The sequence below is a fragment of the Alnus glutinosa genome, chromosome 7 (assembly GCF_958979055.1).
Source record: "Alnus glutinosa chromosome 7, dhAlnGlut1.1, whole genome shotgun sequence".
Lineage (NCBI taxonomy): Eukaryota > Viridiplantae > Streptophyta > Magnoliopsida > Fagales > Betulaceae > Alnus > Alnus glutinosa.
The window spans coordinates 28,473,406-28,495,517 of record NC_084892.1 but is presented as its reverse complement, the minus strand read 5'-3'; the positions used below and the strand labels follow the sequence as shown (position 1 = coordinate 28,495,517).

Below are 22,112 nucleotides of genomic sequence, written 5' to 3'. Positions count from 1 at the left end.
TCTACTTTAACTACTGTTTATCCTATATTCTCTCCAACAGTTCACTCTCTACTTTTTTTTAAAAAAAAAATATTATTTTTTAATAATTTTTTTTTCATTTCCCTCTCACTCTTCGATCTCCCTCTCACTCTCCGGTCTCCCCCAACCCGTCTCCCCAATACCAACAGAGCCAAGCGATTATTGTTCGACTTCTGGTGCATGTCATCGTGGACCAGTATTGCCTTGTCGCCGCCCTCCTCGCCTGCCTCATCCTCTTCGCCTGCCTCATCCTCTTCGCCTTCCTCATCGTCTCCACCTTCTGCCAGTACTTGGAGGATCGGCGCGTGCGTCTCAAGCTCATCTCATCCGGGAAGTTGCTGGCGCAATCGAGGTGCCTTTGCTACAGGGGAAGACCCTTGGAGGAGGGGGGATGTGGTCAGTGGCAAGGATTGGCGGGGCTGTGCTCTTCGGGGTGAACTCGGCCATCGCATACTTGCTGATGCCGGCGGTTATGTCCTTCAACGGAGGGGTCTTAATGGCTGTGGTGCTGGGCCTCGTGGATCTCCCAGATCCATCTCTCCAGTTATGTCCTTCAATAGGGAGGGACGAAGCAGAGAGAGAGGAAGAGAGAGAGAGAGAGAGAGAGAGAGAGAGAGAATATTAATAAAAAATGTGTAAACAGATGAACAGTGAATAGCCAATAGTGCCTATTCACTGTTCATGAAGTTAGAAAAAAAGTTAGAGTAGCTATTCTGCTGGAAGAAGAAAAAGAGACAAAAATAGCAAAATTTAACTTTTTAGTTAAAATAGCACTCCTGCTGGAGATGTCCTAAGAAGGTGGTTCGGCAACCCCTGATGGTGATGGTGGTAAGAGATTGATAGTAATGGTGCGACAATGAGGCTGGTGAGGTGATGGTAACTTGGTAAGGATCAGCGGTTGTTGGACAAAGAATAAGTTTCTAATGTGCATTACGTAACAAAATTTGAAGCTTTCATTTTAGGGATTGCACAAGGTGAGTACTGCATCGATCTCAATTCAAAAGAAAAAAATAAAATAAAATTAGGATGATCTTAAGTGACATGACCAATTAGCTCTAAATCTCATATGGTCGAGATCGAGGTGGTTTGGCTGCCTATTGTTGTTAAAATATTAATTAAGTAATTAAATTTATTTATTTTCTATCGATCTAAGCTTCGGAATAAGTGGTGATTTAACATAGCATCAAAGTAGAGGTTTTGAGTTAACTTTAACTCTATCATTTATCCTCATTTCAATTAAATATTTCACGTGTTATTTTAATATTTTTTAAAATTCACACTTTTCTATCTGCTTAATGTGATTTACCATTGGTCATATATAAATATTCTTTTTTTTTTTTTTAACAAATATAAATATTCTTTTTAATCAATGGATTGAAAACAGAAATGCTAGAACACTTCATAGAGGAGTTTGATGTATAGCATTTACTCATTGATCAAATTACCATATATATGCTACTACCTATGTTTTGTTGTTTTCATTTTACTTCTCTCTGAGCATAGGTTTCAATACTTCTTATTTTTTTTCTTTTTTTTTTTATAACGAGAAAAGAACTTTCATTATAATCTGAGACTCAAAGGGTCAAACGCTGTAATTAGAGGTATAAAGACTCTTAAAAATAAATAAAGTACAAGATTAATTTCTGAAACTGCTAGAAGAGATGGACACACAATAACACCTCTCTTTATGCTGAATTTTACTATGAAGAAAAAAAAAAAAAAAAGAGCAAGATGATCTAAAATCAACTATTTGTAGATAAGGTTCAATACTATTTAAGTTCTTTTCATGGAATTAAAAAAAAAAGGAGGTTTAGGTGGGGAAGATACACAATATTGAAACCACCGAAATTATTATTTTCCTATTCAAAGCTGGAGCCACATTATTATCGAGCCACCCACCATAAACACACAAATTACCAATTAAAACCCTAATTTGGGAGCATCACAACATTTATTAGGTCCAAAAGTGATGAGAAAGTGGCAGTCGCTTTCGGTAACAGTAAGTTATTATGATACAAAAATATTAATTGAATGATTTTTTTATAATTAATATTTTGAGATAATTAATGATTTAATATAGTATTAGAGTTAATGTATCGAATTTGAATTTTCGTAATTTACTTCTCATATGAATTAAGCATTCTATATGTTAAGTTTCACATAAAGAAAAGTATTGGAACATCAATTACATCGTTTCCCTTGCATCGTCATTCTTCACTTATAACCAAGAATTGCACGAGAAAAAAATAGTTCATTCATAGAAATAGACGAAAATGATTGATTTTACACCGATAGAAAGAATCAAGACTAATTTTATTACTCATGAAAACTCCAGGACCGATTTGATACACAAAAAACACATGAGCCAATTTTGTATTTAATCCTATTAATTAAATGATTCAATTAAGACAAATATTGATTTAACAATAGTTAAACCACTGCAGTGAAAGAGTCAAACAGCGCAGTAAATGGTACTTGAGGGAGCTATATATGAAACACTTTGCTGTCAATGAGAGGTAGCTAGGCTCTCCAAAATGGCTCTTCTTAAATTCGTCTCCTTCATTGTTCTAACTTCTGTGCTGTTCATGTCCATGTATCCATCCTCTTCTTCTGCAGAACATCACGGCATCAAGGTCCCATCTCCGATCAAATCCCAGAAAGCTAAATCATCTCCGATCAAAATCCCGAAAGTCACTCTGTCTTTGTATTATGAAACACTCTGTCCATATTGCCAGGCGTTCATAAAAAATGACCTGCTGAAACTATTTGTGGAGGATCTCATCGACATTGTCAACCTCCGGCTTGTTCCATGGGGAAATGCTCGTGTCCTAGAACCCAACAAGACAATCATTTGCCAGGTCACATTTTGATGTTCTTCCATGATCATTTTCTTTAATTATATCCTTTTAGATTGATGCAGGAAAGAATGTGTTATAATTTCTTTGTGTTTGATTGTTTTTGGTATATATTAACGTTTTGCAGCATGGCCCAGATGAATGCTACCTGAACAGTATAGAAGCCTGCGCCATTAACATCTGGCCTGATGTGGTAACAGTACCTCCTCTCTTCCTCAATGTTCAAGAATACATCTCAAAATCTGTGGCTGCCATGTTAGCCTCATTCTTTTCACGTGGGATCCAGATACAGTAAACTAGCTTACTGTTTGAATTGTTAGTAAAAATGAGAGAGTAGGCCATCTATCCGAGTGAGGGTGAGCTGATCGAGACTTGCTCGGACATGTGGGTTATATGAGGGCTCTCTCACAATTTGTGGGATCAAGATTAGCAATTTATTATTTATTGTTTGAATTACTAGTAAACGTGAGAGAGTAATCCACCTATCCGAGCAAAGGTGAGCAGCTCAAGACTTGCTCGGACAAGTGAGTCGGTCACATAAGGGCTCTCTCACTTTTGTTGCTAGAATTATTTGCAAACAACAAAATTACTGGCGGTCTCTATCCATCTTCCTATCTTTGCACCAACAATAAAGCAAAATGCATTTATATACAATGAATGTAATGAGTTACGTAGGATGGTGAGAGATAATGCATGCAAGCCTAACCCAAAGTATTTGGCATTAGAGGGATTGCACAAGACCAATTAGTCGTCTTGCTTTATTTATTTCTTTATCCTGATTTGTCTTTATTAAAAAAAAAAAAAAAAAAAAAAAAAAAAAAAAAAAAACCCTGAGGTTTTCTCTGAGTTTACAAAATAATGTTAACTATAATGAGTATCTCTAATGCAGAAGCAACATTACAAGTTCATTGAGTGTGTTGAGCGTCAAGCCTCTGAGCAGAAGCAATTCGGAGAAAACGCATGGAATTCTTGTTGTCAAAAACTGGGGTTGAGTCCAAAACCTGTTTCAGAATGCTACAATAGCGGCCATGGGAGAGAGGTAAAGCTTCTTCAGGTCATCACATTATGTTTTTGTCCATCATATTTACATGTTTAATCAGATTCGTTGCTGTAAAAACTTCTAATCTGTGTATAATGAATCTATATGCAGCTTACACTACGTTACGCTGATGAAACATATCATCTTAATCCGCCTCATACATACGTACCATGGGTGCTGGTTAATAATATACCACTTTACGACGTTAGCACCTATTCTTTCTCTCCTCTCATATTGGAATCCCCTGTTATTAGAAATAGAAATTCAGAAGAGTCTAAGAGAAGGGATTGTGGGCCTTAACCTGTTTAAGGCAGATCTCTCTTAAACTGCCCAAATTTCTATAAAATTCAAACAGCCTAATAACAGGAATCCTCATCCTACTAACTCATTCACTCATTAATTCTTGAATTCGGGATGCAGGACTTCAAAAACTTTGTTTCCTATTTGTGCAAGGCTTACAAGGGCCACCTCAAATTACAGGCTTGCAAATCGCTTCCAAACAAGATCAACTTAGCTGGGAAGGCAAATTCAATCCAGCCAGTCTGTAATGCAACTGAAGCAAAGAAAATGCCCGAACACCGCCAGCTTCGTGGCCACACCATTACAAACGCAGAACTTCAGGCCTAATTCAGATATGTCCTTCATGGATGGTCTGCTAATATGATAATAATAGGTCACCAGCTGATTTATGGTGCTTAGATGGATGACAGCTTCTAGGAACTACGTAGTTTGAATATCACAGTTTATAGATCATACTTCATAGATGATGTATTTCTGGTTTAAGTATGAATGGGAACTAATATATTGTGGATTATGTATAACTTTGGTAAGCCCTAAGAGTCTTCCAAGTGAGTGTGGAAAAACTTAATCAATCATGCTAACTGCAATAGCAAAAGCTTCAAGTGCAAGAATTCAGATTAGAAAAAAGAATTATAATAACAATAATAAATTAGCCAATATTGCACAGGTCCTAAGCATTTCATGGTTTCGAATAGATATTCTCGTGACTCATCTAATCACAATTTAAAAGTGGCTGACGGTTATGGGATTGTAGTGGTGGTGACTAGCCAGTGCTGCAGTTGTAGAAATTAGAATTGACAAGTTTAAGCCTAATTAGTAGGTGATAATAAAGATCCAACTACTTCTAATAGTGTACTATCTGTCTGTGTAGCCTTAATGCTAATTCTAAATCTTATTTACAATGTTAATTAGAATATTACATTTTCCATAAAACGTTTATGTTTCTTGAATAGAACAAAAGTTAAAAAAGAAACTAAAATACCTCCTGCAGGCACCAGAAAAACCCCCACAAATAAACATCAGAAAATTGTGCTCTACAGTAACTTATCACAGACAATCTAAAGATTACACCTCGAATAAGCAAAAAAGCAGAAACCCTAGAATACCAGACAAGTAATTAGCACACCACATTACACATGCATCTGAAAGGAAAAATTACCTATCATGAACTTATCATTTTCCAAATACCATTACATACATCAAGGGAATCTATCTTCCTCGGGTCAAATTCGAACTTCTCAACTACTTTTTTATCCCTATCCACAATATCTGCAATTCGTAAGGATTAAGGAGAGCAGAGTTGTAATGATATTAGGTGACTGAATCTGAATATAGCCACGGAAAAGAAAGTATATCAAATATGCAAAAGCGCAACAGAAGGATACGGCCTGAAATTCTGGAGTTGTCATCCAAGTTTGGAATAATATTTGTGACAGAAGCGTACAATGAAAGCATCCTCCTGCAAGATAAAGAAATGTATCTTGTTGAGATTTATGGAACTTATCTCAGTCTCTTCTTCTCAGAGAGAGATCATCTAACACTGCAACAAAATATTCACGAAAGTATATCTCGGGGCAAGGTGATACAACCCTCAAATTCATCTTATAAGAACAATAATATGGTGAATGCAGCAAAAGACCTTAGTATTCCTCGAAGGAATGCCTGGAAACTTCTAAAGCACACCAGACAGCTCTAGTAAACCATATAATACGGCCACCATATACTAAGCAACACCAGGCCAGCTGTTTTCCTGCATTGCCTACCACCAGGGAACATCTAGGCTGTGTTTCGTGTGAGGTGCATTGAGAACTATTTTGTGAATCTAAAATATCTCCTAGTGGGATAACTTCTGTCTGTCAAACCCAGCATAAGGAAAAGGTATTGAAAATATGTTCAATGACAAATCAGCTTTGGATTAAGTAAAAGCCTTCTCCATACCAACACAATTGTTCCTCTGCTTGAATTAAACATTCATGCACCAAAATGTTTACTAGAAATAAAAAAAGTTATCACAGCTATGAATGAACATAAAAACAAAACCATTACTAACAGGAAGAATCATGAATGAAACACATTAAAAACTTGTATTATATTAATCAGGCTTATAATTATGACCAGAAGTTATCCCTGTCTTTCTAACAGACAAGAAGGTTCTCTAATATTATTCATAAAAAATAAATAAATAAATAAATAAAAAAGAAGCAAAAACAAAAAGAAGGTTCTCTAAGATGCCATACAAAACTATGAACACATATTTGAAAAGTAAAGTTCATGAACCTAACTTAAGATACACAAGCAAATATGTATGGGGACACCCACAAACATATATATAAGAATACCCCCATAAACGTAATACAGTTTACAAGGTTCCGATATTTGCCAAGCTTATTAGTTAAATTAATCTTTTTAACTTGTTATATAAGACTAGTTTACACATAAATATGTGATATAGAGATTCAGAAAGCTGTAGCCATAACGGCCGACAAAACCTGACACTGATAAAAGAACATAACTGCTTTTTCAAGACATGAATGTAACACAAAATAAAGAAAGAAATAAATAACACAATAAATAAACAACTAAAGAACAAGTGCTCAATAACTAATCATCTCAGTTTGTTGTTTGGCCAGATTATCACCAGTTCCTTCACTATTTTGAGGAAGAATATATCCATGTATGAAATCTCATGATCGACATTAAATGTGAGAAACATATACTTACTGTTCCCTAAGCTCATCCTGCTCAAGTTTCTTCAAAGTTTGCCTTCGTTCTTGAACAGAAATCCTTTGGACGTCTAGATCATTAATCTCGTTGCTAATAATTGTGTTGTACAAAAAAGAGACTCAAATAATCAACACCATTAACACAAAACCAATGATCTGAAAAAGCTCATGTTCTAAGTTTTCACCAAATACTTATCTAAGCTCTTCCATAAGCAAATGTTCTTTCTTGATTTCCTCTTCCAATTCTTGCTGAAGAAGATCGATTTCTGCATCTGCAGCAGCCTCAGATTTTGCCTCCTCTGTTTTCTTCTTGCATACATCTATGTTTGTCTGATAATCTGCTTCATATAAGAACATGTCAAGTGCATGATATAGCCACAAGATGGTTTGTTCAAAATTGCGTAAAGCAATTGAGATCCTTCTTTCCTGTTGGGTAGAGCATGTGGTCAAAGATATGACTTCTCAACAACCCAATATCAAAGTTAAAATAACCTAAGCCCAATTTGAACCCCTCATTACTGTTTCCAATATGCTCTCTGTGTCAATTTAGTATGGGAATCTTGGTCACTATTATCAAGACTCAACTGAGATTCTCAGAACAACATCCCTATTCCTAAAGAGAAAAAATCTTCACAATCTTTCCAGGTTATAATGATAATTTTTATGGAAAAGCAGTATAGAATGGAGTGGAGGGTGTGGTCGTGGTTGTGGGTTCAAGATCCAATGGGTGCATGTCTACCACTCATGAGAATTATGAGAAAAGGATATAATAGGGCATCTTCACTATAATTGTATTCCTTGATGTCTTGATGATGCATAGATTTATGAGAAAGAGTTTATCAAGGGCTGTGAGCTTCAAAGGATAGCCTATAACGCCTAATATGAGAAAAACAGGAAAACCTCTTTCCTAAATCTTAAGATGGAACACTCACTTAATTCTGCTTTGACATTAACCAAGGGAGTCAGTTGTCTCAAAAGCTTAAACCAAAAGAAAATGATAAATTTAATTCTGTAATTAATATTCTAACTGTCCCCTCATGTAAGTCAAGGTTCGAAGGCAGGAATTATGTTATGATACCATACTAAATTACTAATTATCCCAAAACTTAAGCTAATAGAAAATAATAAATTTAATCATTTAATTCACACATGCTTTCCCATGGATATCTTTCAGCTTGTTTGCTCCTCTTATTCTCAGCAAATGGGGGATTCCCCATCCACTTATCTTTCCATTCTTTTCCCTCATTCCAATCTTGGGGCGAACTCCATGATTCTATTCCCAGTGCGTATATTCCCCCCTTCCCCCTCCCCCTCCCCTCATTCGAGGCTCAAACTTCACCTCCATCCCCTTCTACAGCAATTGGAGTTTATCAATAGTTCTACACACTGTTGTAATGCATATTACCACCGAAAGGCAGAGTCTAAACATCAATTAACATGTAAAAGGCACACTCTCTACTCTAACACCACAAAAGAATTTCAGAAAGCGAGTAAATGGACCTTGAAGCGAGGTCTGGAGCTCGTTCAAATCATAGTCGCAGGATGATCGGAAGGCTTTGGAGTGTTCGAGACACTGAGTGATGTTGTTGATGTCTCTCTTGTCCTTCAGGACCCGCCCGAGGTCGTCGCTGTACGAGATCAGCCGCTCCACGTCGATGGTTTTAGAGAAATCGCCCATTTTCTTGGACTGCTCCGCACCGGATCGGTCTGTCTGCTCGTCTAAGGTTTCAGAATTTCTCTTTCGACATAGAATTAGACGCTTTGAATTTTGGGGCAGAAAAATCTTTTTCGCGATAGCGGGAAACCCAAGAGGGGGTGAGAGGGAATGAATTTGAGTATGAGTAATAGGGAATTCGAATCTGAAAGCAATATTAATTGCTAAACTAACGGTTGAAACGCAGCCGTTTTCTTGTTAATTTAGGTTATTAATAATTTTCTTGTAAGGACTTCAACGAGCGTCGATATGTCCGAGTGGTTAAGGAGACAGACTCGAAATCTGTTGGGCTATGCCTGCGCAGGTTCGAATCCTGCTGTCGACGTGCTCTTTTTCATTTTCTTTTCCCGAATTTTCAAGAAAAGAGTTGCAAGAAAATTAATTTGGCAAAACTTTTTTTAGAGGGTATTTTTTGTTTTTTCGTTTGAAAAAATATTTAGAATTGACGGAGAAGTGAAATTAATTTTGAATGTTTTATGAATGTAAGTTATTTGTTAGTGTTTTTAATTTTTTTCATAAAAAGCAAAATGCGTTACCAAACCTACAACGAGTTGATTAATTTATTTAATTAGAAAGTTAATTGTTGATGAATGATTTAATAGGAATATTTTATCACAAAACGAATGATTCAAAATCACCCAATGGTTTCCTTTGTTAACAGTAAGATTGGATTGCACGTTATGTAAATAATAGGAAATGTAAGCACATAATTGAGTATTTGTCTATTTGGTGAACAAATGAATATGGCCCTCCTTTTATTTATTTTTTTAATTTTTATAAGTACATCATTCACTAATAAGGATAAGGGTTACAAGTAACAAATAGATAAAGAAGGGTAAGCGCCCCAGCAACAAACTCAAGCAAAAGGTATAGTGTCAAATCTGAAAGCATCAAACATGAAATGAGTGTGTTCTTAACCCCAAATGAGTCAAAAAAATGTCATGGTCTTCTAAACCTTGAACAAAAGTCAAAGGATACACTGGACAAGGCGAAACAAAGTAAGGCAGTGGCATAACCCTCACGAGACCCTTCAACCTTACTTGATCTTCTAAAAAATGGGACACGAGCAATGGCATAACTATCTAGAGACCCTTCAACTCCATTGGAGTGAGTGGAGGCATGATCTTTAAGATAATTTTCAACCCTACCCAAGTTAATAGGGACATGACCCTCGATAGACCATTTAATCTTACCCAAACCTCTGCTTGGTAAAGGAAACAACAATCGTCTTTCAAGGATTAGGAGGGGGGGGGGGGGGAGAGGCAATGTTACAATCAAAACAAAAACTCCAAAAAATAAGAACTGAAATACAAAATACGTCCCAACAATAGCAAGATATAGAAGATGACAAAGACAGATAGCGACGGGGGAAGGCAGCCTGAACTGAGTGTGCAAGTCACGCGCTGGCTCGTGGGGACCTGAAGGAGACGGGGAGGAAGGCAGTGAGCAAGGAAAGGGCGGAGGGGAGGCTATTTTCAACAGAAGCAAAGAGGAGGGCGAAGGAAAAACCTAAAAGAACCATCGGAGAGGGGGACAACATTGTGTTAAGGTTGAGAAAGGGAAAAACGTGTGGAGGAAAGGAAAAAAATAGAACGGAACAAAGAGGAGGAAAGGGGAGGAGGGACCTCTGAGAAGAGGAGGACAGCAAAAGTTTTAAGAGAAAAACTTCTCTCTCTAAACTAGAGAGAGAGAGAGTCTCACATGACAATGATTCTCCGTCCTCCTTTTAACACCAAGTATAACACATTATTTTTAATTAAATTTATAAAACTATTAGACTTATAAGTTTTTTTCAATTGATTGATACATGTTAATCTGCGATTGGAGAGATTGATTTTCGTTTTCCATGACTGACATAGCTCAAATTACATACCAAGCAAAGTTGTAAAATAATTGTAGTCTAACACTATTCTTAAAACTTAATAAGTTCATGGTATGGCCTTTTCTCTTATCTCTATGTGTGTATTCTTAAAATTTAGTAAGTTAATTTTTAGCATTCATTATTCAAAAAATAAAACAAAAAGAGAAATTACTTAAAATACACAATATCAACTAGTAAAAAATAAATATAATAAATAAGTGTGAAGAATAATTTGACTGTACTAAATATTAGCTTTGTTGATACAGTTTTTTGTCTGATGATGTGTTGTTTCGGAATGAGCTATTTTTGCCACCTACAAGACAAAATGATTAAATACATGAGCTTGTCGAGTGTTCTGACTGGGACTCATTCCGATGCCTAAGTCAGATTTTTACAGACAAAATACGAAGAATATGAGAGCACAGGAAAAATCAGAGAGATTTGATACATGAGGTAGTGGCTTATTTATAGGCACGTAGTTTTAGTATATTGGGAATGTTCTAATTAGAATTTGATTAGGACTTTGATCCCAAATCGTGTGGAATTAGAGCTTATTCCTTGGGGAGTCATATTTAGCCAGGACTACTCTTTAGCTGAGTTCAAATAGGTCTCTTATCTCATATCGTGTGAGATAAAAGGTAATCCCGGAGGATTCAAGATTGAGATCTTCCAACGCCTTTTCAGGGATTATGGATCAGATTTTCCTATAACTCCTTGCGATAATTTCGGAATAAGGATCTCAACATATTCCATCCCAATTACCACGTGGTAGTCCTAAGATATCCAGTTCCATGACCATCTAGATATGGGCATTTTGTATGGATTATTCTCGTGTTTTTCGGACAGTGATGTCTCGAGACTCATCAATTGCGTTTATCCCCGGTCCTGGCAACCGAAGGATATTCATAAGTTTCTCTAAGAGTATCTGAGATGTCCACTATCCGAAATATTTATGACCGTCCGGTTCTTCATGGGCCTTTGAAGAAATATGACTTATTGCTGGGCTTGACGGACTGATGGGGCCACAATGCTATTTGTGAGCTTATATGTGCTTTCGGAATGATAATTTCCCAACCAGCTCAATCCACAAATGGACTCCGGCAATTCAAGCACCCAAACAGCCTGGGTGAACATCATCATCATCACTTACCCGATCCGAATCCCCACTTTTTTCACGCCCCACGCTAACTCTCACCGGAGTGTATCTTTACAAGAGAAATGAAACCGACCTGACCACCATCATCGCACCTCAGTGCCTTGAAACCCTACCAAAAAGCGAAAATTCCTCAGGATCGCCTCCTTTGCTTCTTCACAGTCCACTCGGTATTTCTTCCTTCCTCGCCGTTATATTTCCAGTCGTTTTTTACTTTATTGTCTCATTAAATTCAGAGTTGCCAGCTCGCGGTTTACGGCCGCGAGACTATGCGGCGACTCTTCGCCTCCAACGTTCTTGTCTCCGGCATGCAGGGTCTCGGTGCCGAGATCGGTACGTAAATACCAAAATATTTGTGTTTTTAAGGTTCAAGGGTCTTGTGCTTTTGTTTTTGTTTGAGTTTCACGTGTGACGGAGCCCCGCATCGATTATGAGTAAAACCAGTGATCGGGCAATATAACAATGTGTTACTCTTAGTCTTAGGCTATGTTGCAATGGCATACAATGACTGAGGATTGGGGTTTATATGCCATTTTTCTTGCAACGAAGAACCTTATTCTTGCGGGCGTGAAGTCGGTGACATTGCATGACGAAGGTGTTGTGGAGCTGTGGGATTTATCTGGGAACTTCGTTTTCTCCGAGGATGATGTGGGGAAGAATAGGGCCCTTGCTTCTGAACAGAAATTCCAGGAATTGAATAACTCTGTGGTCATTTCCACTTTGACGACGGAATCGACTAAGGAACAGCTTTCGAATTCTTCAGGTAATGTTTTTGGGTTGTTTGAGATTGTTGGTTTAGTTGATTTCACGTGAACACAGTGCTTAACTTTCATTGTTATTTGTTTGGTGGTATGAAGTGATGTGATAAAGAAAATTAAGGTAAGATGATTTGAGGGGAAAAAAAATCGTATTCGTTTAAAATGTAGCATTTGGTTAATCATGCAAAGAGAAATAAGGGAACAAAATTAGCTAAAATCACAGAAGATGAAAGTTGTTGGTTTTATATTGTTCGTCTTTGGGTTGCTAGCCATGAAAAATCAAGTTATTTTTTTTCCTGCGTAGGTTGCGCCATTCTACTCTTTCTAATTAGATTTAATCACTTATCAAAAAACAATCAAGTTAGTTTTCACTAAGTTATATGCGCATGTGGATGATGGATGGTACAATGAGAGATCAGCTAAACATTGGAGGAATTAAACGATTTCATGTGTCCATCTTTCATCATTCACGTATTATTTGAAACAGAGGCCAACATAAAGCGTCTTGAAAAGAAGGTCAATGAATTCAAAGAGGACTAGAAAGAAAAAAAATGAGTTCTTGAGTAAAAAATTGCCGCACAAACTTGCCCAAAATAACTTCTGTAGAAGGTCTGCTTCAAGATCTTGCATGCGAGGAGAGAGTATAAACATTAGATGTGACTGTATAAACTGCGAAGTCTTTTTAATGGGTGCAGTCTTTGCTTCATTTACTGTTGAAGATCTCAGCCAAGCCAAGGTTGCTACTTCCAACCATAACCAAACTTTGTGGTTTGTCAAATTCGTCCCAATACTTTATTGTTTCTTCTTTTTTACCTGTGTTTGAATGAGATTTTCCAGAGCCCTGTTTTGCTAGAGAAGAAGATGAGTTTGTCATAATGTGGCTTGGGCAAGTTGGGCAGTATGTTTATCCAAGTTGGCAAATCTTTTCTTTGTGATGTGTGAGAACTTCTTGCCTCCTCTTCAAGTCTTTTTGTATTTGCCCAAATTGCAAATCATACAAATTAAGATACCGAGCTGATAAAAAATGGAAGGCTATTGTGTGATATTAACTTTTACCCAATCTCTTCATATTTTTGTAGAACTCTCTTTCCTCATTATGTGTTGTGTGTGTCCGTGATTGCAAAACTTTTTCAAAATTTTTATTGCTAGAAATTGAAGTTTTTAGTGGGACTAAAAAGAAATAGTCACAACCTTTACGTTGTATGTGGTTTGATTTCTCTTAGGTATCATCAGTGACTTATTTCTATTATTATGCTTTAAACAAATACTTGTTCTTGCGTCAAATAATTTTCCTATTTTTTTGCTGTTTTATTTTCCACTTAAAAAGCATTGTTTCTTAGTATGGGAACAGAGGTCAAGTGGACAAGTGAAGTTAAACTGGTTGCTTGTGTTGATTGTTACTTTCAGTGGACCCAAGGGATGTTACTATTAAAACCCAATCGTATTCAGTTAAAGTGGGACAATGTTTTTACAAAAACGGTTAATTTAACCAGGTTGAAGACTTAAGAGGGGCTCCATCTAGTCTGAGATAAAAACAGCAAGGTGGGGAAGTGTGAACCAATTGCACAAACTTTATCTGTGTAAAGTTGTTACCACTAAGCTGCAAGTGATAATGACTCCAGACATGAGTAAATGATATTTAAAAAATTTATATGATTAAGGGCTGTAGAATAAATATTTATAAATATTTAGATATATATGGACTACTGGCCCAACCGTTGACCTGATGGTAGAACTGGTCAACTAGTGCTCTGGTCCTTCTTTGGGGCAATATCTAGTCTGGTTCTGAAACTGAAAGTACCATGATTCTTGGAGTCAATTAAGTTAAAAAATAGTTGACCACAGCTAAACGGGAAAAATTTGGATATATGAAGTAGAGTTGCAGCTCTTTTTTAAATATTACTATTAGCCAGAAGGTGCTTCTGAAATTCTTCTTTCATCAGGTCAACCACTACTTGTAGTAGCTGTGTTTATGAGTTTTTGAGATGGATTTTTTGTTTGTTTTTGAGCTACTAGATGGACATACTACTTATATGTCCTTATTAGGAACTTGGTTTCTGCAGTAAAATAATTGGAATCTTGAAAAAGATGAATTTACTTTGAATCTGATTCTGCTTCTGATTAATTTCTTTGTTTGTTTTCTGTGCTTACAGGTTGTAGTTTTTACTGACATTAGCTTGGAAAAAGCAATTGAATTGACAATTACTGCCATAATCATCAACCTCCAATCTCCTTTGTAAAATCTGAAGTACGGGGTCTTTTTGGTAGCGTGTTCTGTGACTTTGGCCCTGCGTTTACAGTTTTTGATGTTGATGGTAAGGATCCACATACAGGCATAATTGCGTCTATTAGCAATGACAACCCTCCTCTTGTAGCCTGCGTTGATGATGAGAGGCTTGAGTTTCAGGATGGGGATCTGGTTGTGTTCTCAGAAGTTAATGGAATGACAGAGCTGAATGATGGAAAGGCAAGGAAGGTTAAGAATGCAAGACCTTACTCATTCAATATTGAGGAGGATACCACAAAGTATGCTGCATATGTGAAATGTGGTATACTTACACAGGTGAAGCAACCGAAGGTATTGAACTTTAAGCCATTGCGAGAAGCACTAAGGGACCCTGGTGATTTCCTTCTAAGTGACTTCGCCAAGTTTGATCGTCCACCCCTCCTACACCTGGCATTTCAGGGTCTCGATAAATTTAAATTAGAGTTTGGACGCTTCCCAGTTGCTGGATCAGAGGATGATGCTCAGAAATTAATTTCTTTGGCCATTAGCATCAATGATAGCTTATCAGATGGGAGGATTGAGGCGATTGACCAAAACCTTCTTCGTCATTTTGCATCTGGTGCTAGGGCTGTGTTGAATCCAATGGCTGCCATGTTTGGTGGTATTGTTGGGCAGGAAGTTGTGAAGGCTTGCTCTGGGAAGTTTCATCCTGTTTTCCAGGTTAGTTACATAAGTTGGGTTCTGAGTGGATCTGGAAACTTAATACATTGATAATTGGGTCTAGCTGAAGCTTTGCTTTGTACAGACTACGGATTGGGGCTGCTCACCTTATTGAGTAAACTCCAGTTTTGTATGCTGTTTTGAGTTTAGCATTGAATTGCATATTAATTGTAACTTTTAATGTTGTTGAAGTTCTGATTATTTATATGTTAACCAAATATTTTATATGTTTTTTTGCACAGTTTTTCTACTTTGAATCACTTGAGTCTCTTCCCACAGAACCCTTGCATCCTAGCGATCTGAAACCGTTAAGCAGTCGTTATGATGCACAGATTTCGGTGTTTGGCTCCAAGCTCCAGAAGAACCTGGAGGATGCAAAAGTATATATTGTAGGATCTGGTGCGCACTAGGGTGTGAATTTTTGAAGAATTTAGCTTTGATGGGGGTTTCTTGTGGTAAACAAGGGAAGTTAACAATCACAGATGATGATGTAATTGAGAAAAGTAACCTTACCAGGCAGTTTCTCTTCCGGGACTGGAATATTGGGCAGGCTAAGTCAACAGTCGTTGCTTCTGCTGCTCTGGTTTGATAAACCCTTGTCTCAACATTGAAGCGCTGCAGAACCGTGCAAGCCCTGAGACAGAGAATGTATTTGATGATGAATTCTGGGAGAATCTAAGTGTTGTTATCAATGCTCTGGACAATGTGAATGCTAGACTTTACATTGATCAAAGATGCTTATATTTCCAGAAGCCACTTTTGGAATCAGGAACGCTAGGTGCCTGTTGCAACACTCAGATGGTCATTCCTCACCTAACTGAAAATTATGGTGCCTCAAGAGACCCACCTGAAAGGCAAGCACCCATGTGCACGGTTCACTCATTCCCCCACAATATAGACCACTGCTTGACATGGGCTCGATCTGAGTTTGAGGGTTTTCTTGAGAAAACACCAGCTGAAGTAAATTCTTATCTAGCCAACCCGAATGAGTACACATCTGCAATGAAGAATACTGGTGATGCTCAGGCCAGTGATAACTTGGACCGTATTCTTGAATGCCTTGACAAGGAGAGATGTGAAACATTCCAAGACAGCATAAACTGGGCTCGTCTGAAGTACTGTTTTTATTTATTGATTGCATTTATTAAGTTTACATTATAGCATTGCCCTTTTACCTCAACTTCTGATGGCAGGTATTGATGAAACCAGGTTTGAAGACTACTTTGCTAACCGTGTGAAGCAGTTAACATACACTTTTCCCGAGTATGCCACAACCAGCAACGGAACATCATTCTGGTCTGCTCCCAAGTGTTTCCCTCGCCCACTGCAGTTTTCAGTTGACGATCCCAGTCACCTTTATTTTGTTATGGCAGCATCCATACTACGTGCAGAGACATATGGCATCCCACTTCCTGATTGGGTGAAGTCTCCTAGAAAGTTGGCTAATGCTGTTAACAAAGTGATAGTCCCTGATATCCAGCCCAAGAAAGGTGTCAAGATTGTGACCGATGAGAAAACTAGCAGCCTTTCCACTTCATCAATTGATGATGCTGCTGTTATCAATGAGTTGATTGTGAAGTTAGAACAGTACCGGAATCAGATGTCGCCAGGTTTCAAGATGAACCCAATACAATTTGAGAAGGTTAGCGTTCTCTCCTTCTTTCTCTCCTCCTCTCTCCCCCTCCCCCCCCTTCCCTCTTCTCTTTCCCCCTCCCCACTAGGAGGAGAATGCAGATTTGTAGTAAATCTTTTTGGACTTAATTTTCACGTGTTTCAGTTCTTATGGTCGCCATGTATATGGCTATGCTCATTTCAAATCTTCCCAAACTTAGCTCGAGGTCTTTGACTGTTCTCGACTAGTGTACCTATGAGTGGCCTAAGAGAAGTGTTTTACCCTAGTGCTTGGGGCACATGATGATAGGAACCTTTTGCAAAACTATTTCTAAAATCTCCAGAGGAAGGAAATGAACTTTCTTTTATATTATATAACATTGTGGGTAAATAGGCTGCTGTAGTTAGGCTTGTTCATCCCACATGATGTAGCTACTGAAAATATAATTCGCCATTGTTATTCATTTATAACTCTCCGTACTCTAGCATTTGAATGCTCAAACACAAAGTTCTGTTTGTTGCTCAGTTAGATTTGTAGGTTAGAATCATGCATAGAGTTTTTAATGCACTTCATATATTTTCTTGATGTCCAGGATGATGACACAAACTATCATATGGACCTAATAGCTGGGCTCGCAAACATGAGGGCAAGTGTCGCATACCTACATGCAAGTGGATTACGTGGCAATTATATAGTAGTGGGCTCTAGAACTATATGTTAGTTGGGCTATTGGATTAGTTAGTACATATGGGCTGCCGGTAGTTGAATTGGTTATTGCAATTGGGCTGAGCAATTAGATTGATTGTTATAATTCAGTTAGCTAGTTGGACCGAGAATAATGGTATAAAAGGCTGCCTCCTGTAGTAAAATACTCATGCAAATTGTTATGATCTTGTATTAGCTTTAGTGATTAGTTCTTGAATAGCTTAGTGATTAGATTAGTGATAATGGGAGGTCCGATCTACCTCGAATCAGATCATATTTGTAATTCTTCATTTCCATTGATTTTCAATACAACCTTCATCCATTGAATCCATTGTTCTTTATAGAAAATTACAAGAAATATCCTTGAGTAGCATTCGGGTGTGTTACAAGTGGTATCAAAGCAAAACGATTCTTCATTCATTGCTTCCATGGCAGAAGGGACGCGTATCCATCAGCTTACTGAGAATGTCAGTAGGTTGGACAAGAAGTATGACGATTCTTCATTCATTGCTTCCATGGCAGAAGGGACGCGTATCCATCAGCTTACTGAGAATGTCAGTAGGTTGGACAAGAAGTATGACGACTTAGCTCAGGCACAAGCACAATTTGCTGCACAGATGGTTGCTTCACAGGCCCAGTTGCAGAGTCAAATTCAGTTGCTTGTAGATCAAATGAAGTTACAGAATGAGAAGCCTGTTTCTCCTGTGCAACCGGTTCAGCAGAATCCAGATGCATTGCAGTGGCAGGATCGAAACACCTACAAAACAGAAAGAATTCATATGGGTGAAACCAGAATTGGTGCGGGTCATCAGGGGGGAGAGTTCCTTCCAAGAAGACCAGTTCACATGGATTACCAATCCAGGCTGCAAAATCAAGACGAAAACAGACATGCTGAGCATTATGATCAAAACCAGTGGAGACCCAATCAAGGAAACAGAAATGCAGAACAGTATGGTTGGGGGTATCAACCATCAACCAGAGGGAAAAACAGGAGTGCCGAGCATTCTATGGGGTACCAAAGGATTGCCGACCACCAAGGGAACAAAGATGCATGGAGAACTTATCAGGTAGAAGGAGGTCCAAGAATGCAGAGTTTCAATAACATGGGCACAAGACAGTTCCAGCATCCAGACAATCCGGATATTTGGAGATTCCATCAAGATGAAAATCCATGGAGGCAAAGTCAGGAGTACAACTATGCACAGCATCAAGAGAATCATGGGTCCGGGTTTAATCATGGCCCGGATCACAGTCCTTTTATAGCTCAGTTTCCAGCATTCGAGTCCATAGAGCCAATTTCAAAGGCAAATATGGCTACCGAAACTCAAGAAAAAAATCAAGACCAAGAACCAGTGCACCAAGAAGGGGAAGCAATTGAAGAGTTAGAGGTAGCTTCTTTAGAAATTAAGAGCCAAGAAACTATTGGTGTTCTAGAAAAAAATCAAGAACACAAGATATCAGTACCATTGATCGTCATAAAGATAATTAGTGTGCTAATTCCAAATTCAATTTGTAGCATCAAATTTTTGGAAGAAGTTTGTGTCCTCACTACCAAATCTTTGACAAATTTGCAAGATGAAGAGGTGCCTTATCAAGATGAAAAAAATATGTTTGATGAAAGGCTGAAGAGGAAGTGGAAACCAAGAGGGGATATGTTTTGGAAATACGATTGGTGGGTCTTCAAAACAAGGTGGAAGCCAAAGGAAGTGTTGGGTTGGATCATTGTCAGCGACTCTAATTCTGTGGAGAAGCAAAGTGTCGAAGTTGGCCGTAATGTTAAGGCAGACGATGGACGGTTTTATGCTGCAATAGGCATTTCAACTACCGTTGCGTTCGGGTCATGGGGTGTGTTCAGGAGAAATTTTGCAATTTTGAAATTGCTTAAGCAGGTTGTTTTCAAGCACAGATGGCGTTGGAAGGATTATAGCGTGAATTGTCCAGGAGTTCAAGGAGCTTGTGTGATGGGAAGCCTGAATGTTATTGTATTGGAAAGGCTCATATATGGAAGCCTTGGAGAAGAGAACTGGCATGGGAATCTTCAAGAAGATGGATTGGTGCGTGACAGGTGTGCGTGGCAGATGCATTGTACAGCTTGCTGACAGAGTGTGCACGTGGAATATCATCAAGTGAACACATGAATGGCTTTTTGCATTGGAAATGGAAGAGGAGAGTTTCAAAACCATATTGTGCATTTATTCACCTGATTGTGGTAAAGTCAGATTTTGTTAAAAAATTCAAATTGTATCTTGGTAGCTGGACAGATTGATGGCAGCATGTGCACCTTTTGAGGAAAATTGATAGGCGTTTTCAGAGGTCTTGAGGGATACTTGTCACAACTTTGATCCATCTTTGTTCTTGCAAATGGCCTTTCTTTCTCAAAACAGCACCTTGGGGGCAAGGTGCTTTTGAAGAGGTGGGTATTGTCGCATACCTACATGCAAGTGGATTACGTGGCAATTATATAGTAGTGGGCTCTAGAACTATATGTTAGTTGGGCTATTGGATTAGTTAGTACATATGGGCTGCCGGTAGTTGAATTGGTTATTGCAATTGGGCTGAGCAATTAGATTGATTGTTAAAATTCAGTTAGCTAGTTGGACCGAGAATAATGGTATAAAAGGCTGCCTCCTGTAGTAAATTACTCATGCAAATTGTTATGATCTTATATTAGCTTTAGTGATTAGTTCTTGAATAGCTTAGTGATTAGATTAGTGATAATGGGAGGTCCGATCTACCTCGAATCAGATCATATTTGTAATTCTTCATTTCCATTGATTTTCAATACAACCTTCATCCATTGAATCCATTGTTCTTTATAGAAAATTACAAGAAATATCCTTGAGTAGCATTCGGGTGTGTTACAGCAAGGAACTATGGAATCCCTGAAGTTGACAAACTTAAGGCCAAGTTCATTGCAGGGAGGATCATCCCTGCAATTGCAACCTCCACTGCTATTGCGACAGGTCTTGTGTGCTTGGAGCTGTACAAGATTCTGGATGGAGGGTACAAATTAGAGGACTACCGAAACACCTTTGCCAACCTAGCACCCCCTCTGTTCTCAATAGCCAAGCCTGTTCCTCCTAAGGTGATCAAGCACCAAGACATGACCTGGACAGTATGGGACAGATGGATTTTGAAGGACAATCCAACTTTGAGAGAGCTTCTTCAATGGCTGAAAGACAAGGGCTTGAATGCGTATAGCATCTCTTATGGGAGTTGCCTACTTTATAACAGCATGTTCCCAAAGCATAGAGAACGCATGGATAAGAAGGTAGTGGATCTGGTTAGGGAAGTGGCCAAGGCAACGCTGCCTCCATATCGGCGCCACTTTGATGTCGTAGTGGCCTGTGAGGATGATGATGACAACAATGTCAATATCCCACAGATTTCCATTTACTTAAGGTAGGCATTTCTTATGTAGTTACCCAAAAAATGGAAAAAAAAAAAAAAAAAAAAGAAAGAAAGAAAGAAAGAAAAAAGGAAAAAAAGAAATTGCATTCTTAGGATGAGACTCTAAATCAGAACTTCAGTGATGTGTATGGATGGTTCTGATTTTCAGTGATTGTGCAATATCAATATCGGTGCTTTGCTTCTTTGAGGAGCCACGATCGTTGTGATTCTTTCCTCCTGTCATTGATCTACGAAAAAGCTTGAAGTCCGAGCCTACAATGAATAATTTGTGTGCCAATTAGGGTCCTTTTTCTTGCTTATCACAATTTTTCGTGAGTGCAGATTCCTTATTTTCTACTTCATCTTGGTCTTTGAGTAGGTAAACACAACACGACATTAGAAAGTTAATGTTAAAGGGTTTGATATGTTTAATTAAATAGGTTGGGTTAAAGTTGAGTTATATAGTTTTATATTTAAATTTTGATACGACTTAATCCAACATGAGATAGTAGGGTTAGTAATTTTTTATATGAACCGTCAACTCAATACGAAATTAATAGATTAAAATTGAGGAGTTTGGTGTATTTACTGAAATAAGTTAAATTAGAATTGATATATAAAATGTTATACGTATGTAACGACACGATTTGGACCCAAAACGAACTGTCCTCCTTAATCTTGACTCAGTTTCCCTTTTGGTATCAAGCCCCTCGATAACTACCTTTTTCCAAATTCTAACTAGATATCATGCATTTGGGACCGTCATTTCAACCCATTTAATGGATATTCTTTGCTAGAAAAGACATCAATGATAAAGCTCATGCCCAAATTTGGGATCCGCTGGAGCCGCGCAACAACCACCTTTTCCTTTTCTATAGTCCGGTCTTTTTCAAACAAGGAATAAAAAAAAATTCTAATTGCGTATATTCTGCACTCGTTATTGAAAAAAAGGTTTTCTTTAAATTGAATTGATTTTTTTTTTTTTTTAAAGAATCTAATTTATTAAATTGATTTTTGTCCTTAGATCATTTGATTTT

General features: G+C 37.9%; 3 protein-coding genes, 1 non-coding gene and 1 pseudogene across 4 annotated transcripts; 4 read left to right on the top strand and 1 right to left on the bottom strand.

The window, feature by feature from the left end:
• The first annotated feature begins 2,506 nt into the window (after window positions 1–2,506).
• LOC133873866 (gamma-interferon-responsive lysosomal thiol protein-like) lies at window positions 2,507–4,733 on the top strand. The gene is made up of 5 exons (XM_062311647.1): window positions 2,507–2,876; window positions 3,001–3,066; window positions 3,763–3,912; window positions 4,024–4,116; window positions 4,333–4,733. The coding sequence occupies exons 1-5, from the start codon at window positions 2,553–2,555 to the stop codon at window positions 4,537–4,539; spliced, it is 840 nt and encodes a 279-aa protein (XP_062167631.1). The 5' UTR covers window positions 2,507–2,552; the 3' UTR covers window positions 4,540–4,733.
• A 347-nt stretch (window positions 4,734–5,080) lies between these two features.
• LOC133872728 (kinetochore protein SPC24 homolog) lies at window positions 5,081–8,764 on the bottom strand. Its single transcript, XM_062310310.1, has 5 exons — window positions 8,436–8,764; window positions 7,132–7,273; window positions 6,934–7,035; window positions 5,598–5,671; window positions 5,081–5,481 (listed from the first exon to the last, which is right to left on the bottom strand). The coding sequence occupies exons 1-5, from the start codon at window positions 8,611–8,613 to the stop codon at window positions 5,375–5,377; spliced, it is 603 nt and encodes a 200-aa protein (XP_062166294.1). The 5' UTR covers window positions 8,614–8,764; the 3' UTR covers window positions 5,081–5,374.
• Window positions 8,765–8,892: 128 nt separating this feature from the next.
• Window positions 8,893–8,974, top strand: TRNAS-CGA (transfer RNA serine (anticodon CGA)). The gene has a single exon. It is a non-coding gene; the product is annotated as a tRNA-Ser (tRNA).
• Window positions 8,975–11,600: 2,626 nt separating this feature from the next.
• Window positions 11,601–21,135, top strand: LOC133873424 (ubiquitin-activating enzyme E1 1-like; annotated as a pseudogene).
• Window positions 18,044–20,381, top strand: LOC133872727 (uncharacterized). The gene is made up of 2 exons (XM_062310309.1): window positions 18,044–18,160; window positions 18,248–20,381. Exons 1-2 carry the CDS (start codon window positions 18,114–18,116, stop codon window positions 19,782–19,784), a joined length of 1,584 nt encoding a protein of 527 aa, XP_062166293.1. The 5' UTR covers window positions 18,044–18,113; the 3' UTR covers window positions 19,785–20,381.
• Window positions 21,136–22,112: the final 977 nt, after the last annotated feature.

Excerpts from the sequence above, each read along its gene's own strand:
- LOC133873866 (XM_062311647.1), top strand. The coding sequence starts at position 2,553 with ATGGCTCTTCTTAAATTCGTCTCCTTCATTGTTCTAACTTCTGTGCTG. Across the intron at positions 3,913-4,023 it reads ATAGCGGCCATGGGAGAGAG|CTTACACTACGTTACGCTGA; the intron begins GTAAAGCTTCTT and ends ATCTATATGCAG. Across the intron at positions 4,117-4,332 it reads ATAATATACCACTTTACGAC|GACTTCAAAAACTTTGTTTC; the intron begins GTTAGCACCTAT and ends TTCGGGATGCAG.
- LOC133872728 (XM_062310310.1), bottom strand. The coding sequence starts at position 8,613 with ATGGGCGATTTCTCTAAAACCATCGACGTGGAGCGGCTGATCTCGTAC. Across the intron at positions 7,274-8,435 it reads GCTCCAGACCTCGCTTCAAG|ATTATCAGACAAACATAGAT; the intron begins GTCCATTTACTC and ends TATATGAAGCAG. Across the intron at positions 5,672-6,933 it reads CAGGATGAGCTTAGGGAACA|GAGGATGCTTTCATTGTACG; the intron begins GTAAGTATATGT and ends TTTATCTTGCAG.
- LOC133872727 (XM_062310309.1), top strand. The coding sequence starts at position 18,114 with ATGGCAGAAGGGACGCGTATCCATCAGCTTACTGAGAATGTCAGTAG. Across the intron at positions 18,161-18,247 it reads CTTACTGAGAATGTCAGTAG|GTTGGACAAGAAGTATGACG; the intron begins GTTGGACAAGAA and ends GAATGTCAGTAG.